The sequence below is a fragment of the Echinops telfairi genome, unplaced genomic scaffold (genome assembly GCF_000313985.2).
Source record: "Echinops telfairi isolate 266 unplaced genomic scaffold, ASM31398v2 ScPeMD7_42;HRSCAF=159, whole genome shotgun sequence".
Classification (NCBI taxonomy): domain Eukaryota; kingdom Metazoa; phylum Chordata; class Mammalia; order Afrosoricida; family Tenrecidae; genus Echinops; species Echinops telfairi.
This window is the reverse complement of record NW_022103940.1, coordinates 4,166,020-4,187,119: the sequence shown is the minus strand read 5'-3', so window position 1 is coordinate 4,187,119 and position 21,100 is coordinate 4,166,020. Positions and strand designations below refer to the sequence as shown.

At 36.7% G+C, this 21,100-nt stretch overlaps 1 protein-coding gene across 1 annotated transcript in view; it reads left to right on the top strand.

The window, feature by feature from the left end:
• DACH2 (dachshund family transcription factor 2) overlaps positions 1-21,100 on the top strand; it is a 781,274-nt gene that overhangs the window by 544,526 nt on the left and 215,648 nt on the right. Inside the window, exon 4 of the mRNA XM_030885734.1 lies at positions 19,154-19,285. Coding sequence (XP_030741594.1) covers positions 19,154-19,285 — 132 coding nt within the window. The remainder of the gene's footprint in view (positions 1-19,153; positions 19,286-21,100) is intronic.

Genomic DNA, 21,100 nt, shown 5'->3' with positions numbered 1-21,100 from the left:
CTGAGAAACAACAAAGCCCACATGGAAGAAGCACACCAGCCTGTAAGATGACAAGGCGGCGAAAGGGTCAGATACCAAGCATCAAAGACAAAAAGAAAAAAAATCATAACATTGTGAATGAGGGGGAGTGCAGAGTGGGGAGCCAGAGCCCATCCAGGGGAAATTGGACATCCCTTGCAGAAGGGATGCGGGGAGGTGAGGAGCAAATCAGAGTGCAGTGTAGTAACGATGAAATATGCAATTTTCCTCTGATTCTTAAATGCTTCCTCCACTCTACTACCATGATCCCAATTCTACCTTACATATCTGGCTGGACCGGAGGAGGTGCACTGGCACAGATAGGAACTTGAAATACAGTGAACCCAGGACAGATGAACCCCCCCAGGACCAGTGGAGAGAGTGGCGATGGCGGGAGGGTGGAGGGAAGGAGAGGGAGAAAGGGGGAACAGAGGACAAGGTCTACATGTGGCCTTCCATCTTCTTTTGGAGCGTTCTTAATTGTTTAGCATTTTCCCATAGATTTATTTAATATTGGAACTCAAAACTTGAACCTTTTCTTTAATTCTTTTGTCTTGAGAAATGATGAGAGTATCCTTCCCTTGTGTTTTCTAACTCTAGTTCTTTGCACATTTAATTATAATGCTTTTCTTCTTGAGCTGCCTTTGAAATACTCTGTTCAGCTCTTTTACTTCACCATTTTCTTAATTTACTTTAGCTAGTTTATATTTAACAGCAAATTTCAGAATCTCCTGTGATTTTTTTTTATTTTCTTTCATCTCCATTTTTTCATATTTTTTTCTTTTAACAATTTTATTGATATATAATTCATAGATCATACAATTTAATTGTTTAAATATATTAAAAATAATTGTACAGTCATTACCACAATAATTTTTTGAACATTTCTTCATTCTTGTATTCATTATTATTAGTTCCCCATCTGTTCCCAACTTCCCATCACATAACCCTAAAAACTAGTAATCCAGTTACCATCTCTAGATTTACCTGTCCTGGATTTCATATCAAGAAAACATACAAAATACACCAATAACAATAAAAAAACAGGAAAATCCACAATAGAAAGGAAGTATATCAATAACTAAACATATTAAACATATTTAGAAGAATTTTGAAATCATAATTACAATTTTAGAACATTTTCTTCTTCCTTGCATTCATTATTAGCTCTCCATTTCCCCAACCCTCACATCTTTAGTGTCTCTATATATTTACCTATCCTAAATAAAAATAATAAAAATTAAAACAAATTTTAAATGATTCCAAAAGAGAACAAATGATAAAGTGTTAAATTTTAACCTAACTATATCTGCACTAGTCCAATTTCCAATGCTGTCTATGGTAAGGCTATGAACTGTATAATATACATATTATATGTCACTACTTAAAAAGAATTAAAAAACAAAATGAATAAAAAATGATCAAAGGGGCAGCATTTACTCAGTGACAAAGTTCGGAGATTTAGGAAGGAAGAAATAATAAAATTAAGAGTTGTAAAAAAAAAAAAGAAGAGTTGCAGGGAGAAAATGGGGTCAGGGATGGTATGTTGATGGAATTACAATGGATGTGCTGAAACAAAATATACATGAATTATTGAATGTAAAACTGATTATCTGCTCTGTAAACTTTCACTTAATTCATTATTTAAAAAGGTTAAATCAAAAAGAAGTATATAGACCTAGATGGAAGATATGTTGAGAAACAACAGCTTCACATTTTGATGTTTCTGTTTAATAAATGTTTATATTTTTATAGCAATAAAGATGTGCCAATTAATCTAACTGAAAAAAGAAAATCATAACGTAAAATCTAGAACAAGTTTTAAGTGGGTCAAAAGTAAAAACAAATGATAGTATTAAATGTTAATGTAGTTATATCTTAATCCACCTTCTTTAGTTTTTCAATGACTGAGATAGTTAAGATTTATTGTGCCAACCTGGCCAATAAACACATGTGGGAATAGTTCTAGTTCTCAGGTATCTTGCTTTCTGATAGTTGGAACAGCATGCAGCTGCTTAAGCCAGTTCCTGCTTCAGCTTGCAAGGCTCACTTCCTGCAAGACATCCCTGAGGAGAAGTCACGTGAACCTACCGTGATGCAGCCCTGGGTGCTGGCGTAGCCGTGTGGAGACCCTTACCAGTGCTGAGATGTTTACACGCTCACTGATTAAGCTTTCCTCCTGCGGTCGGCATCATTGCGTGTGTACTGTGAGATGGAGGAGGCCTTTGTAAATTGGTGTCAGACATATGGGCTAATGTTGGACTTATGGACTTAGGTAGCACTGCGTTGGGATGCTTTCTGAATGTACACTTACCTTTTATATAAAACTCTCTCGGATACATATGAGTTTCTGTGGATTTGTCTCCCTAGCTTACCCGACTAACACAATGACCTTTTGCCTTCTTCACATATGAAGTCCTTGATGTCATCTCACAATTTTCCGGCTTTCAGTTATTACTGTTAAATACTCAAATTTATTATTGTGATGGTCTCTAAATTAAGGTGAAATATACTCATATTTTGTCCTCATTTCTAATGTTCTTCAGCTTTCACTTGAACTTTTATATGAACAAATTCTGGTGTGTTCCATAATTGACCCCAAGTCTTGTTCTGACTGATGATTTTGAGCTTCTCCACTGACTCTTGCCAAAGATGTAATCAATTTGATACCTGTGTGTTTCATCTGGTGAAGTCTATATGTAAAGTCACTGTTTATGTTGTTGAAAAAAAGTGATTGCAATGAATGAGTTATTTGTCTTACAAAATTCTGTCATGTAATTTTTTATAGCATTGCTTATCACTAAGATATTTAAGCATAGGCTTTGAAAAATAATTTTGATAGATGCATTATGTATCCTGGTGACCAAATTATGAAAGCCAGATTCTTATGGTATCTGATTAATCTCACCTGTAAATCACATAACAAAATCGATAACATTTAGAAGAATGGAAATGACAGGACACTTCACTGTACTCATGCAGAACCTGTACTCCAGCTCAGTGTTGTTTGAATCGAAGAGGAGGCTACAGCATAGTTTAAAAATCAAGAAATGTGTGCCTCAATATTGTATTTTTCACCATATTTATTCACTCTATATGCTAAGAAAATAATCTGAGACCCTGGACTATATGAAGAATGCAACATCAAAATTGGAGGAAGGCTAATTATCGATCTTCATTATGCAGATGGTACAACCTTGCTTGCTGAAATTGAGAAATAATTGGGGGACTTGCTGATTAAGATCAAGGACTGCAGTCTTCAGTATGGATTACAATGTAATTAAAGAAATTCCAAATCCTCACAAGTGGATCAATAGACACATCATGATAAATGTGATTTAATCTTGCTTGGATCCAAAATAAATGCTCATCAAAGCAACTGTCAGGAAATCAAACAGCTTATTTCATTAGGCAAACACATCTGCACAGAACCTTTTTAAAGTATTGAAAAGCAAGAATGTCACTTTGAGGACTAAGGTGCATCTGATTCAAGCAGTGGTAGTTTCAAACACCCCATATGCACATAAAAGTTGAACAACAGATAAGAAATGCCAAAGAAGACTTGATACGTTTGAATTATGGAGATGGTGAAGAATATTGAAAATACCATGACTGTCAGAGTAACAAATACAATTTTTCTTGGAAGATGTACAGCAAGACTTCTCTTTGGAAGTGAGGATAGCAAGAGTTCATTTGAATTACTTTGGATATCTTATCAAGATAGATCAATGTCTGTTAAAGGACATTATACTTGGTAAATTGGAAGATCAGCAAAATAGAGTAAGATCGTCAAGGAGATGGATGGCCCAGGACCAGGCAGTGTTTTGTTCTGTTGTTCTGTCACTATTAGTCAGAACTGATCTGAATGCACCAACCTACAACCTTGGTAGCATAGTGAGTTAAGCATCAGCCTACTAATTACAAGGTCAGAAGTTTGAAACTATCAGTTCCTCCAAATCAGAAATATGGTGTTTTCTACTCCCTTAGAGGTTTACAATTAGATACTCACAGGGGTAGTTATACAATGTCTTTTTATTATCAATAGTAGTCATTGGGATTTAATATTTACCTTATAGGGTCACTGTGAGTCAATATCAACTTTATGGCATCGAGGGTTTTTTGATAACACAATGTTGTGGGTTGCTTATAGTATATTCAAGTAATTAATGTTTGGTTGGGGGGGGAATCAAAACCAGGAAGGCTCTCAAGGAGATGAATAGGCATTGTGACTGCAACAATGGGCTCAAGTATGGGAACAATTGTGAGGATGATATAGCACCATGTAGTGTTTTGTTCTGTTGCGCATAACTTCACTATGGGTTGGAACCTACCTGATGGCATTTCACCACAACAATGCCTAATGTTTTTCAGAAATGATTGAACAGCAATTAATTGTCATTTTAGTATGAGATAATAGAGTACTAATTATTATTTACTTCTGAAAACAGAATACATTAAAAAATAATCAGCAAATACAGTTGCTGTCTAGTCATTTCTGATTCAGAAATGTGAATGTATGTTACAAAGTAGAACTGCACCATAGGTTTTTCTTGTTTGTGGAAACAGATTGACAAGTCTTTCTCCTGTGGTGTCACTGTGTGGGTTTCAGCTGCTCACCTTTACCAGCCTTTCACAAACTGCTTTTGCCCCTTGGGGACCTCATAGAATGTATACATAAGAGAAAGCTGATGGTGCCTGGCTATCAAAAGATATAGCATCTGGGGGCTTAAAGGCCTGAAGATAAACAAGCAGCTATCTAGCTGAGAAACAATAAAACCCACATGGAAGAAGCACACCAGCCTGTCCCGACTCGATCTCTGAAGACAAAGCGGGTGCATAACCGAATGTGAAGAAAGCTGATGGTGCCCAGCTATCAAAAGATACAGCACCTGGGGTCTTAAAGGCATGAAGATAAACAGGCGGCCATCCGGATGAGAAACAACTAAGCCCACATGGAAGATGCACACCAGCCTATCCTGACATGATCACTGAAGTCAAAGTGGGTGCATAAGCAAATGTGGTGCCCGGCTGTCAAAAGATATAGAATCTGGGATCCTATAGGCTGGAAGATAAACAAGTGGCCATCTAATTGAGAAACAACAAAGCCCACATGGAAGAAGCACACCAGCCTGTGAGATCACAAGGCATCAAAGGGATCAGGGTTCAGGAATCAAAGACCAAAAATAAAAATCATAGCATTGTGAATGAGGGAGAGTTCAGAGTGGGGACCCAGGGCCCATCTGTGGGAAATTGGACATGCCCTTGCAGAAGGGCCGCGGGGAAGAGCTGAGCCAGTCAGGGTGCAGGGTAGCAATGACGAAACATACAATTTTCCTCTAGTTCTTGAATGCTTCCTGCCCTACACTATCTGATCCCAACTCTACCATACAAATCCGGTTGGACCAAAGGATGTACACTGATACAGATAGGAACTGAAAATACAGGGAATCCAGGATAGATGAACCCCTTAGGACCAGTGGTGAGAGTAGCAATACCGGGAGGGTGGAGGGAAGGTGGGGGAGAAAGGGGGAACAGATTACAAGGATCTACATATAACCTCCTCCCTGGGGGACCGACAGTGGAGAAGTGGGTTAAGGGAGACGTCAGATGGTATAAGATATGACAAAATAATAATAATTTATAAATTATCAAGGGTTCATGGGGGAGGGGAGAGGGAGTGGGAGGGGAAAATGAGGAGCTGATACCAAGGGCTCAAGTAGAAAGCAAATGTTTTGAGAGTGATGAGGGAAACAAATGTACAAAAGTGCTTGACACAAAGGACGTATGTATGGATTGTGATAAGAGTTCTATGAGCCACCAAATAAAATGATTTAAATTTCTTTTAATCTTATTATTTCATCTCATCGTGTGGAGGTAGAAAATTCGACTTCAAAGTGCTTTACATTTAAAAATAGCAGAATTCATGTTTACTGTAATAGTATACAAACCAAACATTTCCTATAGATGGCCATATTGTTTTGTTAGGTGCTATCCAGTCAGTTCTGACTCATAGCAACCGTATGTGCAACTGAACAAAATCCACCAAGTCCTGTAGAATTTTCTCCATTGTTATTATGTTTGAGGCCTTTGTTGCAGCCACTATGACAATCCATTTTGTGGAAGGGGTTCCTCTTTTTTGTTGCCCATCCATTTTATCTTTTCTAGAGAATGGTCTCTGTGGATAACCTGTCCAAAGAAGCTGAGGTAAAGTGTCTCCATCCTTCCTTCTAAGGAGCATTCTGGCTATACTTCTTCTAAGGCAGATTAGTTGGTTCTTTTGGCATTCTGGAGTTGTTTTAATATTCTTTGCCAGCACCATAAGTCAAATGCATTGATTTTTCTTTGGTCTTCCTTATTCAATGTCCAACTTTCATATGCATAGGAAGCGATTGAAAATACCATGTCCTGGGTCAGGCACCCCTGAGTCCTCAAAGTAACATCCTTGCTTTTCAACCCTTTAAAGAGTTCTTGGTTTTGTTTCTTTGGATGTGTCTCAAAAATGTTTAAGTCAGTTTTGACTTTAACCACTCAGACCAGGGTTAAGTCTGATTCATTCATATATTATCATTTGTGGACTATAATACAAAGAATAATGTACTACATGTAGTTGCACCGCCCATCTCAGCAAAAGAGTGGCAGTGTCCTAGTCAAACCCTGTGTATGTGGTTCTTTCTTCTTGTCTTATTTTCTTTTCCCATCCACCCTCCATCCTAAACTGCCTGTCCTTTCCCTTTTCCTTTCCCCCGAGCTATGGCCTCATCTAGTCCTCAACGTCTTTTCCATCTGTGTAATTTGTTTTATAATGATAGTGTCATGAAATATTTACCGTTATGACATTTACTTTCTTTGCTGAGTGTAATATCTTCCAATTTTATCCATTTCACAACGTGTCTGGCATACGTGCCATTTTTTAAGGATACATAATATTCTATTGTACGTATGTACCAGTTTGCTTATCCATTCCGCCACAGATGGTTTTTTAAAAAATATTTCCTTCTTTTTGCTATTATAGAAATTGCTATGGTAAACATCGGTATTCATGTGTGTTTGTGTTTGGTTCTTATTTCTTTAGGGTATATACCAAATATAGAGATTGCAGGATCGTAAGCTATTTGCTTAAGGAAATGCCATACTGACTTCCACAGTAATTGTATATTTTTGCAATCCCACCAGCAATGCACAGGTGTCCAAAACTCTCCACATCCTCTCCACAGTTTATTATTGTCTATGTTTTTGAATTGTGCTAAGAGTGTCAGTATCATGTGGTATCTCATTGTACTTTTAACTTTTACTTCTCGTATGGCTAATGGATGTATTTCTTCATTTAATTGTTGATCTCCTGGGTGTCATCTTTAGTAAATTGACTATGTCTTGTGACCATTTTTGTTTAGGTTATTTATATTTTTCTTATTACTGTGCTGTAGTGTTCTATAGATTTAAAACTCATCCTTTTATCTCATATCTCATTGCCAAATATTTCTCTTAATTTATGCGGGAGGGAGGTGCATGGGAGGAAATGCCCAGACATGTAAGGAAGAAAGAAAAAAGGCAGAAAACTTTGCTTGGGTATTTAGTATATCTTCACTAAGCTGCCCACATGGCCAGCCATCCAATCAGGGCCCCCAGAGTTTAGAGAGGCAAGCTCTTTTGTTGGGTAGGTTGGATGAGCATCAAGGAAGGGTTAGATTATACAAGGGATGGGGAGTGCACAGAATCAGCTGGGGCTGCTACTCAATGGTGAAAGAGAGTCAGTAACACCCAACTTTAGGAGACTTTTGTCTAGTTAACTTAAATTGTTTTCTGTCTTCCAGCATTTGAGACTTCTGCCTTTTGGGACCTCTCCAGTAGTTGTGGAGATTTCCCATTCCTGTTCCTTGGTGTCCATGTTATCTCAACTAGCCGCAGGCTACTTTTAATGTTTTTTTACCATCACAATAATCCAAATGAATCAATTCTCCTTCAGTCTACCTTATTAACAGCCCAATTTTCACATACATATTAAACAATTGACAATACCATGGCTTGGGTCAGGTGCACTTTAGTCTTCAAAGCGACCCACTAGCTATTTGAAGGCTTCTTTTGTAGCATTTTTACCCAATGCAATAAGTTGCTTAATTTCTTGATAGCTGCTTTCGTGAACATTCTTTTTAGATCCAAGCAAAATAAAATCTGTGACAACTTCAATCTTTTCTTCTTTTAACACGATTTTATCCATTGGTCCAGTTGTGAATATATTTGTTTTCTCTATATTGAGTTGAAATTTATACTAAAGTCTTGAATTTTCATCGGCAAGTGCTTTCAGTTAGCAAAGTTCATCTCTTTCAGTTAGCAAAGCTGTGTCATCTCTTCCAGATCCTCTCTTTCAGTTAGCAAAGTTCATCTCTTTCAGTTAGCAAAGCTGTGTGTCATCTGTGTCCTCATACTTTGCCCTTTTTCATGTAGTCCAATTTCTCATATATTTGATCAGCATACACATTGAATAAGTATGATGAGATGAAAAAACCCTGACTGATATGTTTTTGGATTTTAAACCACTCAGTACCCCTTGTTATAGTTGAACAACTGCTTCTTGTTCCATGTAGAGGCTCCACATAAGCACAATTAAGTGCTCTGGAAATCCTATGGTTATCCAAGTTTTGTTATGATCCACATAATGGAATGTCTTTGCATAGTTAACAAAATACAAGCAAACATCTTTCTTGTTTTATTTCTTTCAGTCAAGATACATCTGATATCAACAATGATATCCCTCCAGCCACGGCATATAACCAGTACAACCTTGATAACTCTATGGGACAGTCCTATATGTTTGCTATGAGGCACAACTGACTTGACAACAATGGGTTCTTAATTTATAATTTTTATCAACTCATCAAGCCTGAAGTTGGAGGTTGTGTATAAAATTTAAAAAGTAATATTCATAAGTATATAAATCACTCTCTCTAGAATAATATAACTTATGTATTCTAAGTATATAAATCATTGAACAACTTATATCTTTAAATAACATTACAACGTCTGTGTTGAGTATGTTTCACTTGGTCAGTAATTACTGTGAATAGACTTTAAGCCAATAATGAAATTACATGGCCAAGAATGGATATGATGCTACAGAAATAAATGTTCAAATACAAGCAAGTGAAACGGTGAACATTGTTCTGTTAACAGACTCTCTGTCATTGAAAATCTATTTTGAGCAATTAAATACATGGCATTTAAACATAATAAACAATTTATTATTTTAAGGTCCAGTTACTCAGTAGGATACCCCTTAGGTTTCTAGATGTATGCCAGATATTTACCTATAGTTATTGCATCTTCCCGTCTTAAGAAGGATCTATTAATCTTATTAAATTTATTATTTTCTACTTGTCTTGTACAAGCCTAATTTCAACTAAAGACTCAAACCAATTTTAGAATTGTTTTCTATTTCAAGGATGCACTTTGGGAACAGAACTTGGAACCAAATTATGCTTTTCTTTTCTTTTTTTAAATCAATTTATTGGGGCTCATAAAATTCATCACCATACATAGATCAATTGTGTAAAGCACATCTATACATTTGTTGCCCTCATCATTCCCAACATTCTCTTGCCTCTTGGGTTCCCGGAATCAACTCATTTTCCTTTTTTCCCCTCTGCCTCCCTTCCTCCTCCCCTCTCCCCCATGTACCCTTGATAATTTATAAATTACTATTGTATCTTATATTACACTGCCTGGCGTCTCCCTTCACTCATCCCTCTGCTGCCCGTCCCCCAGAGAGGAGGTTATATGTCGCTCCCTGTGATCAATTCCCCCTTTCTACACCCCCCTTCCCTCCTGGTATCGCCACTGTCACCCCTGGTCCTGAGAGGTTCATCTGTCCTAGATTCCCTGTGTTTCCAATTCCCATCTGTACCGCTGTGCATCCTCTGGTCTAACCAGGTCTGCAAGGCAAAATTGGGTCAAATTATGCTTTTCTATTTCAAACCCATCAGTACTACACTAAGCCACATCCTGAGGCTAAGAATGAAATTGAATAAAAGGAAATATTTCCATAAGGTTAAATAAACAGTCTTTTCCATTTCCATGATTATGTTTTTGTAAATAGTATTTTATCATATTTTCAGTGAACATTTACTCAGAAGTTTAGATGTACATTCAAGAAATTCTATGCAAGTTGATTACTGACATTGGTTATATTCTTCACAATGTACAAAAAGACTCATTCTTTCTATTCTGACCATACATTTTCCATTAATCTAGTTTCTGTGCCCTCTTATATTTTCATTTTTCTTTTAAAGTAATTGTTACTGTCAGGTTGTATATAGGAGGGTTTTAAAGGTACAACGAACTTAATTTCAGCATTCTTTGTTTTTTTAAGCCAAATTATATTGAGCTATGAGGTGCTGTCAGAAGTTAATTTCAGGTAAAAGTTTGAAATGTAGCCCAGAGCAATAGTATCAGGAGTCCTCCAGTCACAAGCAGTCCAGTCAGTTTGTTTTGTTTATAGGAATTTGTGGTTCTACTCTATATGGTTTAAAATCAAGAAAGGTATGTGACAGGTTATTATTTATTTATTTAATCTATATTCTTAACAAATAATAAGAGAAACTTGATTAAGTGAAGAAGAATGTGCATTAGAAAGGAGGCTTAATAAAAACCTGCTATTTTCAGATGACACAATCGTGCTTGCTGAACGTGTGGAGCACTTGAAGCATTTGCTGATTAAGTTCAAGGGTTGCAGCCTACAAAATGAATTACAATAAAACAAAAATCCCCACAACTGTACCAATAGATAATATGATAACTGTATTTGAATTTGTCAAATATTTCATCTTGTCTGTACTCACAGTAAATGCTCATGGAAGCAGCAGTCAAGATATCAAAAAGTGCATTGTACTGAGTAAATCTGTTGCACCACACTGCTTTTAAATGATGAAAAGCCAGGATGTTACTCTGAGGGCTATGGTGTGCTTGATTGACTCCAGTCATGGTGTTTTTAATCACATCATATACATATGAAAGTTGGACATTTAATAAAGAAGACCAAAAAGAATCTATGCATTTTAACTTTGATGTAGCAAAATAAAATTGAAAGTGTTATTGACTGCTAAAAGAACCAACAAATCTGTCTTGGAAGAAATACAGCCAGAATAGCTCTTAGAGGAAAGGATGGTGTGTTAGACAGGGTTCTCTAGAGAGATAAAACCAGATTGCTGATAATTTTATATATTTATTTATAAAGATAATTAGATATATAACACATAAATGAACTGTTAAATTATATACAGATAGGTATATAATACAAGAAATGAACAGTTACATTATAAAGCAGTACAAATGGCTCAGTCAGTGCAACTCACTCCCATGAGAGAGAGAGTTGTGAGAGACTAGCAGTCCTTCAAGTCTAGTCGGCTGCAAGATCTTCCTTCATTTATAGAGAGAGCTGGGCTATCTCAGCACAGCAGCCAACCACATGGCAGATCACCAACTGTCAACCAACCACCAGTCCCAACTGCCAGTCCCCAGCTCCAGAGATGTCTTAAAGGGATCTCAACTTACAGCAACACAGTCCACAGGCTAGGCATCCCACAGGTAGTGTAGCCTATTGAGGCACAGAACAAGCAAGGCAGCCGCATACTGGTCCCATGATCAAAGAGTGAGAGACAAGAAAGGCGAAGTTCACTGAGTCATTTATCTCTCCGCCCTTCAGTTAATCCCACTTGTGTTTATCGGCCAGGCTGGCACAATAAACTATTACAGATGGTGATACTTTATCTCACATACTTTGGACATGTTATCACTAGAGACAAGTCCCTGGAAAAGGACATCATTTTTGGTAAAGTACAGTTGCTGTGAAAAAGAGGAAGACCCTGGGCATGATAGGTTGACACACTGACTGCAACAATGGTCTCAAACATAACAGTTGTGAGGGTGATGCATGACCAGGTTGCTATAACTAGGAATCAACCTGATAAACCCTAACAACTTCACATTTTCTCTCATTGAGTCAGGGCCCAATTATTGTGGCTCTGATTAGAATGTTGGTAGTGGTAACCAGTCACCATCTACTTGTTTTGGTCTCAGGGTAGATGGGACCATGTTGGCTTGACTATGTTTTATCTGAAGATATACATATTAAGTTTCTGATGAAGACTGAACAAACAAAATTTAAGTGTTTATTAAATTAAAAGCATTTAATTATCAATACCATGAGTAATATAAAAATATATTGGTTATGGATTAAGGTTCCAAGGAAATTTGAAACAAGTTTAAGGAGCTATAGAAACACAACAGACAATTAAATCTGTATGTCATGAGGGAATCATAATATCTTAAGAGATTTTCATTTGCTCACATTTGAACTACCGTAGGACTTTAGTGAAGAGTCCTGGTGGTATAGTGGTTACGCGTTGGACTGCTAACTGCAAAGTCAGCAATTCGAAAACACCAGCCTGTCCTTTGGATTAAGCGTTAACAGTCTTGGAAACTCACAATGGCAATTCTATCCTGTCCTATAGAATTGCTGTTATTGGCCATCAACTTGATGACAGTGAGTTTTTTGTTTTTGTTTTCGGTTTAGTAGAACCTTAACAGATACATATGTACATATGCCATCAAGATCCTTGAAATGTGTTCCATTTCATTCTCTAAATAATTAATTTATGATGGGTCATCTGAGACTACATTTATTGTTATCCAAAATGAAGTGATTGAACTACATGGCTCCAAAAATGATATTATACTATGATTTTACTATGTCAACATTATTTTCTGAATTCTCTTAGTAACTTTTCTTCAGTAATGTTTTTTCTTCACAAAAGTATTTGATTGAAAGAATACACAGGTATTTGAAATTTATCATCTTTCCTAAAATTAAAAGTAAGTTGAAAATCTTGCTCATTCATTCTCTTAATGTTATTGTAAGAGGCATATTTTACTTGCTGACTTCTAGTATATCAGATGGTTTGGATATTTTGTCAAATTTTGTTGTTGTTTTTTTTTTTTAGTTTAAGACAGCTTGTGTATATAAAATGTTAACATTTATACTACCAATATTGAAGCAAATATTAATTTAATAACTTTTATGGTAAGGTTTAAATTATAAGTTGCTAATCAGAAGATCCTGTAAATTCTCTGTTAAATTTTCCAGATATATTTTTTATCATGAGGCCCACAGCTCCAGATGTCCTAAGCAAGGTTTAAACCATTGTAATGAATTTTTTTCTAGAGTTACCCTTGAATGATCCATAGGTCCTTTGGGTGACTGTAATTCCGTCAAGCCAATTAAGATATGTCAAGAAAATATCTGGGACAATCTAGAAAATATGCAAAAGGATGTCACTAGTTTAAAAACTAAAGCAATTTTCTTTTTTATTTTCTCTTTACCATGACTTATGCTACTGTGGTAAAAAGTCTGCTTCATCATAATTTTTGTTGTTGTTAGTAGCTATCAAGTGAGCTAAAGTGCTTAGCTAGCCTGTGTACCATAGAATGAGATACTGCTAGTTCTGCACCATCCTCTCAGTTTTTGTTATTATTGAACCCAATATTGAAGTCACTCTGCCAATCCTTCTCGTTGAAGGTCTTACTCTTTTCTCCTGATGCTCAGCAAATCATAATGGTCTCTCCTGATAACAAAGAACATGAGCTGAAGTCTGAATATCCTGACTTCCAAGCAACATTCTGGCTGTCCCTTCTCCAAGATAGATCTGTTTGTTCTTCTAGCCATCCATGGTACTTTGAATGCATCAACTCATTTCCTATCTTTCATATTCATTGTCTAGCATTCACATGCATATGAATAGATTAGAATAACACGGCTTGGGTCATGTACGCCTTAGTCCTGAGAGTGATATCTTTGTTCTTTGACACTTTAAGTTGAACTTGTGCAGCAGATTTACCCAATGCTGTATGCCATTTGATATCTTGACTTCTTCTTTCATGGGCATTGGCTGTGGATTCAAGTAAAATGAAATCCTTGACAACTTCAATCTTTACTGTTTTTCATGATACTGTCTATTGGTCCTGTTGTGAGGATTTTTGTTTTCTTTACAATGAGTTGTCATCTGAAATGAATGCTGCAGTCTTTGCCCATCATCAGTAAGTTCTTCAAGTATCCTTCACTTTTTGCAAACAAAATTATATCATCTGTATATTAGAGGTTTTTAATAAGCCTTCGTACAATTGTCCTGCCTTTAAAAAAATACTTTTACTGGGGGCTCTTACATTGCTTATCACAATCCATACATTCATCCAGTGTGTCAAGCACATTTGCACATATGTCATCATCATCATTTTCAAAGCATTCTCTTCCCACTTGAGCCCCTGATATCAGCTACCCATTTCTTCCCCCTCCCTCCCCCACTCGCCCTCTCGCACGAACCCTTGATAGATTATAGATTAATCTTTTCATATCTTACATCATCCTCCATCACCCCTCACCCACTTTTCCGTTATTGGTCCCCCTGGGTGGGGGTTATGTGTTGATCCTTGTGATCGATTCCTCCTTTCTCCCCCAACCATCCCCTAATCCTACTGGTATCTGTACTCTCATTGTTGACCCTGAGGGGTTTATCTATCCTGGATTCCCTGTGTTGTGGGCTCTTATCTGTAGCAATGTGCATGCTCTGGTCTAATCTGATTTGTAAGGTAGAATTGAGGTCATGATAGTGGGTTGAAGGCAGCACCAAAGACCTAGAGGAAAGTTGTGTGTTTCATCGGTGCTATACTGCCTTTTTTATATAGTCTATTTTGTCAGATCACTTGCTCAGCATACATATTGAATAAACATATTTAAAGGATACAGGTCTCACATACACCTTTCCCAATTTTAAACCATGCAGTATCACCTTGTTTTATTCTAGTGACTAGAGAAAAGCTGCCTCCTTAAAGTAGAGTTGATCTTAATGGTGCTGATCTAGCAAATCATATAGAACCTTCATTTGGTGATGGGACATGGCTCAAAATCGAAAGAAACAACTACAACCATCTATCAATAAGTGAAATATTTAATGTATAAAGTATGAATCTAGGAAAATTGGAAGTCATCAAAAACAGAATGGAAATATAAAGGTTGATATATTAGGCATTCCTGAAAAATAAAACTTTACACTCATGAGTAGATTCTGACTCATAGTGACCCTCTAGGACAAGCTAGAATGGTCTCCTTTGTATTTACAAGGTTGTAAAACTTTACAGCAGCTTAAAGCCTCCTTTTTGTCTGGCACAGCAGCCTTATAGGTTTGATCTACTGACCTAGAGTTTAGCTGCTCAAATCATAACCTACTACACTATTAGGGCTCTAATCCTAGGATGAGTAAACTGAAATGTATTGATATTTTTCATTTTGAATCATATAGTTTATTAGGTCCAGAATGACAAAATCAAGAGCAATGGTAGCATATTAATTATCAAATAGGTCACATCAAGATCTATCTTGAATTGTAATACTGCCTGCAACAGGATAATATCTATACACCACTATGAAAGACCAGTGAATTAAAATATCATTCAAAGTTATACACTACTACTAAAGCCAACGTTGAAGATATTGGAGAATTCTACCAGCGTCTTTACTCTGAATTTAATCAAACATGCAATCAATATTTTTTTGTAGCATGACACCTGTAGATGCTTATGGATTTTGACACTCACTGAAAAGAATTATGTTGGAATTTTCAACCATACAAATAAGGAAGGAGCATTAGCCAAGGGATAATACTCAAAGGGTAAGAAAGAATGAATGGAAACGGTATACAAAGAGAGGAATTAGAAAAATTTTATTATATTGTGAGGATTGCTGTCAATGTCACAAAATACAATGTGCATGAATTGTTGAATGGAAACCAACTTGCTTTGTAAATATTCATTCAAATCACAATAAAATTTCTAAAATAATTGTTGGAATCCATTAAATTTTTGAATTCACTGTTGGAGTATGGACTGTTCTGTTATTTTTAGCACCTGTTCTCTTATGTATTTAATGCTAAAATGTGTGTGTGTGTGCGTGTGTGTGTATTTCACTGGAAGAAAGAATTTTGGGGTAAATTTGATTATTTATTACTGTTTAAAGTTTCATTTTATAAATTGATACAATAACCAAAGCATTCACTTTATATGTTTATATATACATTTTCTATTTATATTATTATAGAGAGTTCTTAAAATAATTAATAATTTCCTTATATTGATGTAAGAAACTGTAATTATACTACAATGGATCAAAAAGTTAAGGATGGTGTGACAATTTTTATTTAGTTGGTTCCTTCATGTATATGTTTCAGAAGAGAAGTGAACCCTCTAAAAAGGTAGAAAGACTGTTTACAGTCTTTTATTCCCACTTCTCTTTCCCTGTAACCCAATTTTCAAATACAGGACATTTTATCCTTCTGGCAGAAATTCTAACAAAAATATTCTAGATAAAAATCGCCCAGTCACAGATAACTGATTTAGATTAGCAGCAGTAACATATTACCTGCTCAAAAGATACTTGCAGGTACCTTATTCTCCCACAAGAAAAAACTTTGCTCTGTTTCATATTTGGGCTTCTTTCCACTAGTACCTTGCCTTTATCCCCGAGAAAGAAAGTTCAAAAGAACAAAGAGGTCTTGAGTAGACTATCAGCAGAAAGAAATTCAAAGTACTTTAATTAATGTTTTGATAAATGTGTTGGGCCAGGTTGACTAGAGAAAAAAATCCAGACACTCATATGTGCAAGAGAGAGCTTTATATCAAAGAGCAATTGTATATTGAGGAAACATCCCAGACCTGTCCAGATGAAGTCTATAAGTCCAATAATATCCCATATGTCTGATACTAGTCCATAAATTCCTCTTCAGACACAGTTCTACTTGCAATGATGCCAAATGCAGGAAGATTACAGGGCAATGGGTCAAAAATCCTGTGGAACCAATGGCAGTGGAAGCATCTCAGTACTGGTGGGAGTCTCCATGTGGCTCTTCCAGCTCTCTGGGCATGGCTTCTCAATGGGCAGGTGAAGCAGAGAAAGTGTGGCCCACCTACAGGTGGAAAGAGAGGAAGTTACCAGAATCTTCATGAGAAGGCCATGCCCACAAGGAGGCATCATCAGGCTGTGATCTGATTGACAGGCTAGACTCAACCTCTTCACTCTTAATATCTTCAACTTTACAGGAGATTAAGGTATGTAACTACTACAATAAGTATACATTTTAATGTATGAGGTAGTTAGTTTATTGTGCCAACCTGGCTGATAAACACATGTGGGGTTAATTGGAGGGCAGAGGGATAAATGGCTCGGTGGGCCCCGCCTTTCTAGTTCTCAGGTTTCTTGCTTTCTGATGGTCGGACCACGGTGCAGCTGCCTTAGCCAGTTCCCTGCTTCAGCTGGCAAGGCTCACTTCCTGCAAGAGATCCCTGAGGAGAAGCCATATGGACCTACCCCAATGTATCCCTGGGTGCTGGAGTACCCTTGTAGAGACCCCTGCCACTGCTTAGATGCTGACACGTTCACTGACTCGGCTTTCCTCCTGCAGTCGGCATCATTGCATCTGTTTTGTGAGATGGAGGAGGACTTTGTGGATTGGTGATGGACATATGGGTTAATGTTGGACTTGTGGGCTTGAGCAGCACTGGGTTAGGATGTTTTCTTGATGCGCACTTAACCTGTATATAAAACTCTCTTATACATGAGTTTCTGTGGATTTGTTTCTCTAAAGTACCCAGGCTAACACAATGTATTAATATACATCCAGACGAGGACTTGGCATTTGGCATTTGTTTAAAATGTATAATGTATGTGAATGATATTTCATCAATAGTTTAAAATGCCTATTCTAGATAGATGGTATTTCAGAGATTTTCACACTCAAAAAGTTAGATTTTTAACTACTTTTAAGGAACTAACAATCCAATAGGAAAAATTATGTCTATATCGAAGTAAATATACTGAGGCTAGAACAAAGTATATGCCTTAAGTGCAGATGAACCAAGTGATCTCGGAGCATATCTTCTTGGCTTTACAAAAAAAAATTCTCAGATTGTGACATTTGGTCTGGATCTTGTAGTAGAAAGAAACATACACAAATATGGGTTGAAAAGAAGTAATTCTCTTATGGAAGGAATTGTAATGGCCAGAAATTTGTGGCAGGAAGACTCGGGACATTCTAAGTCCTTCCATGAACTAGTAATTCTAAACGTGAAAAATAGAGTTAATATATAAGAAATTAGAAAGATTTAAGGCTAAAAATGTAGAATTATAAAACAGGCTTCTAGGATTAAGAAGTTTAAATTGTATTCCACAGAAAGTACCCTCACAATTCAAAACCAAACTCACTCTTATCGAGTTGATACCAAATCACAGTGACCCTATAAGGCAGAGTAGAACTACTCCTGTGAGTTTCCTGTGAGTTACAACTCATCACAGGAGTAGAAATTCTCATCTTTTGCCTGAGGAGTAGCTGGTGTATTTGAACTGCTGACTTTGCAGTTAGCAGCTCAATGTGTAACCACTCTACCACCAGGACTCCTAAGAAAGCACACAGCCAATGATGATTTATGAACAGAAAGCCTCTTGTGTTACCAAAAGTCGCTCAAGATGATTAGTCAAAGAGAGCCTATTAAATGATGAGAAAAATAGTAGGATATGAATCAATATTTGATTGATTAATTTTGTCCCTGCTTTTCCTCCGACCTTTTCTCTAAGTAAGCCTATTGTATAGATCAAAACCTGAAATATGAAGCTTAAATGTTCAAGTACCAATAATAAAAAATCATTTTCTTATAGCATTGCAGAGTGCTTTTTCTTGGCAGTGTTGTTTTAGATAGAATTTAGTATATAGTGAGTTTTGTATAAAAATAACAGTGCAGAACTCTTAGAACACATCAGAATGCATCAGTGAGAATCTTGGAATGTTTCCAAACAATTTAAATTTCACCATTACCTCTTTTTTTTAAATTGGGGATCAGATCCATATTTAGTCCTTTTTTAGCTTTTAAATTTCCCACTGATTGAATAGTAAAGAAATAGCTAGAGTTGAACAGCTCACTTTTGGCTGTGCTGAAGAGATGGAAGAAATGAAGGAAAGAGAAAGACACCTGTTAAGTAAATGTATCAAGCTTGTATTTGCATTCATAAATAGTTTCTATTTTAAAGGGATCATTCTGGTTTTAGGTATAACAGCAGCAGCAATGGCTGAGGCCATGAAGTTGCAGAAAATGAAACTCCTGGCTATGAACACTCTTCAGGGAAATGGAAGTCAATATGGGATAGAATCAGAACCTGATGAGCTTAATTCAAATACAGGTGAGTGTTTTCAGAAATCACAAACAGATGCTTTTTACAGTTTTATTCTGAAGTAAAAGAGAGGAGAGGTTATGGAGGGGAAGAGAGTATACATACCTTTATTATGCAAAGTCTTATACAGAAGAGTGTTAAACCTACTGTAACTTGCAAACTAAAACTAGAAAGCTGTAACAGATCAAATCTCATTTCAGGTAACAGTGAGTTATATCCATTATTTGGTTTGCGGGGAAATTAAATTTAAATTCCTATAATCCTAGTAATAAAAGCTGTGGGTTATGCTTTGGTCTGTTAACCACAAGACTGGTGGTTCACAAGCACCAGCTGCTCTTTGAGAGAAAAATGAGGCTGTCTGCTACCATTAATATTTACTCTCATAAAGCCTAAGGAACAGTTCTACTCTGTACTATAGGGTCACTATGATTTATAATCAACTTGATGGCAATGGAGGGTTGATAGTGGTACTGGCCATTGTGCTCTCTGTCTGCTAAAGGCTGCCCATTCCAGCCTCATCCTAGGTTTCTAATTCTATTCTATTCTCAATAATTTACCTCTGAAAAACATATTGAGAATCCAAGTCAACTGGACTTCATTCTCTTTAGCTGCTTAGTTAAGTGAGGGTATGCGGAGACTCCATGCATTATTGACAGCAGCTGAAAAGGGGGGGGGCTTTATAATTGGGAGCAATCAAAGAAAGACAGATGGAAAACATGGAGGAAAGATAAAGAGGCCTTTGAAATAGAATGCCCCCTCCTCTCTTATTGCTTATGTTTTCTCTTTTACCCTGTGAAAATTGTACATTTTCTCCTTTCCCTTGTGATAATTATACTTTGACCTTGATTGTAAAGCACCTCAGATTTTGCTTTGGAAGTACATGAGACTATAAATATAAATTTAAAAAAAAAATATATATATATATATATGTAAATACATGTTTAAGTTAGGTTTAGTTTTTGTGGGAAAAGAGTCAGGGGTATAGCCAAAAACCGTCTTTGTAGCCATTGGCTGTCAGCTTAACTCTGTAGTTAAATTCAATATAGTGTAATAAGCATATTATTACCAGACTTATAGTTTATCTTCTGGACTCCTAGAAATGCAAGCATAGTGGAACTGTCTTTTGGAGAGTTAGAGGGAGTAAGATTAAAGAGGAATTTCCTGGGATATCACTCAGGGGGGAACTAGCAATTTCCAAACCCATGTGGTTGTTAGTGTCCAGAAACAAGCCTCTCTCTCTTACACACACAAACACACACACACAGCAGTAATGAGTTGAACCACAGTTTTATTAAAGCATAGGGTCACTTCAAAAGGAATGAAGTGGGTCCCTCTCAAGAGGTGAGAAGGAATGTCGTTAAGCTTAGATAAGGTACTAAAGACGAGAATGTACATATGTAAATATATTGATATAAGAGTGTGTGGAATCAGATCTATGTGCATATATTTATAGGTTTATTATTAAGGCAGCAGATGGACATTGGGCCTCCACTCAAGCACTTAATCAATGCAAGAACACGTTGTTTTATTAAATTGGCATTCCAGGATGCACACCTTCCCGACACGATTGATGAAGAAAAATGTGTGCATAAGCAAATGTGGTGAAAAAAGCTGATGGTGCCGGACTATCAAAAGATATAGCATCTGGGGTCTTAAAGGCTTGAAGATAAACATGTGGCCATATAGCTGAGAAGCATCAAAGCCCACATGGAAGAAGCACACCAGCCTGTCTGACCACAAGGTGCAGAAGAGACCAGTTATCAGACATCAAAGAACTAAAAATCATACCAGTGGGTGCCCACCTCCCTGATACAATCACTGAAG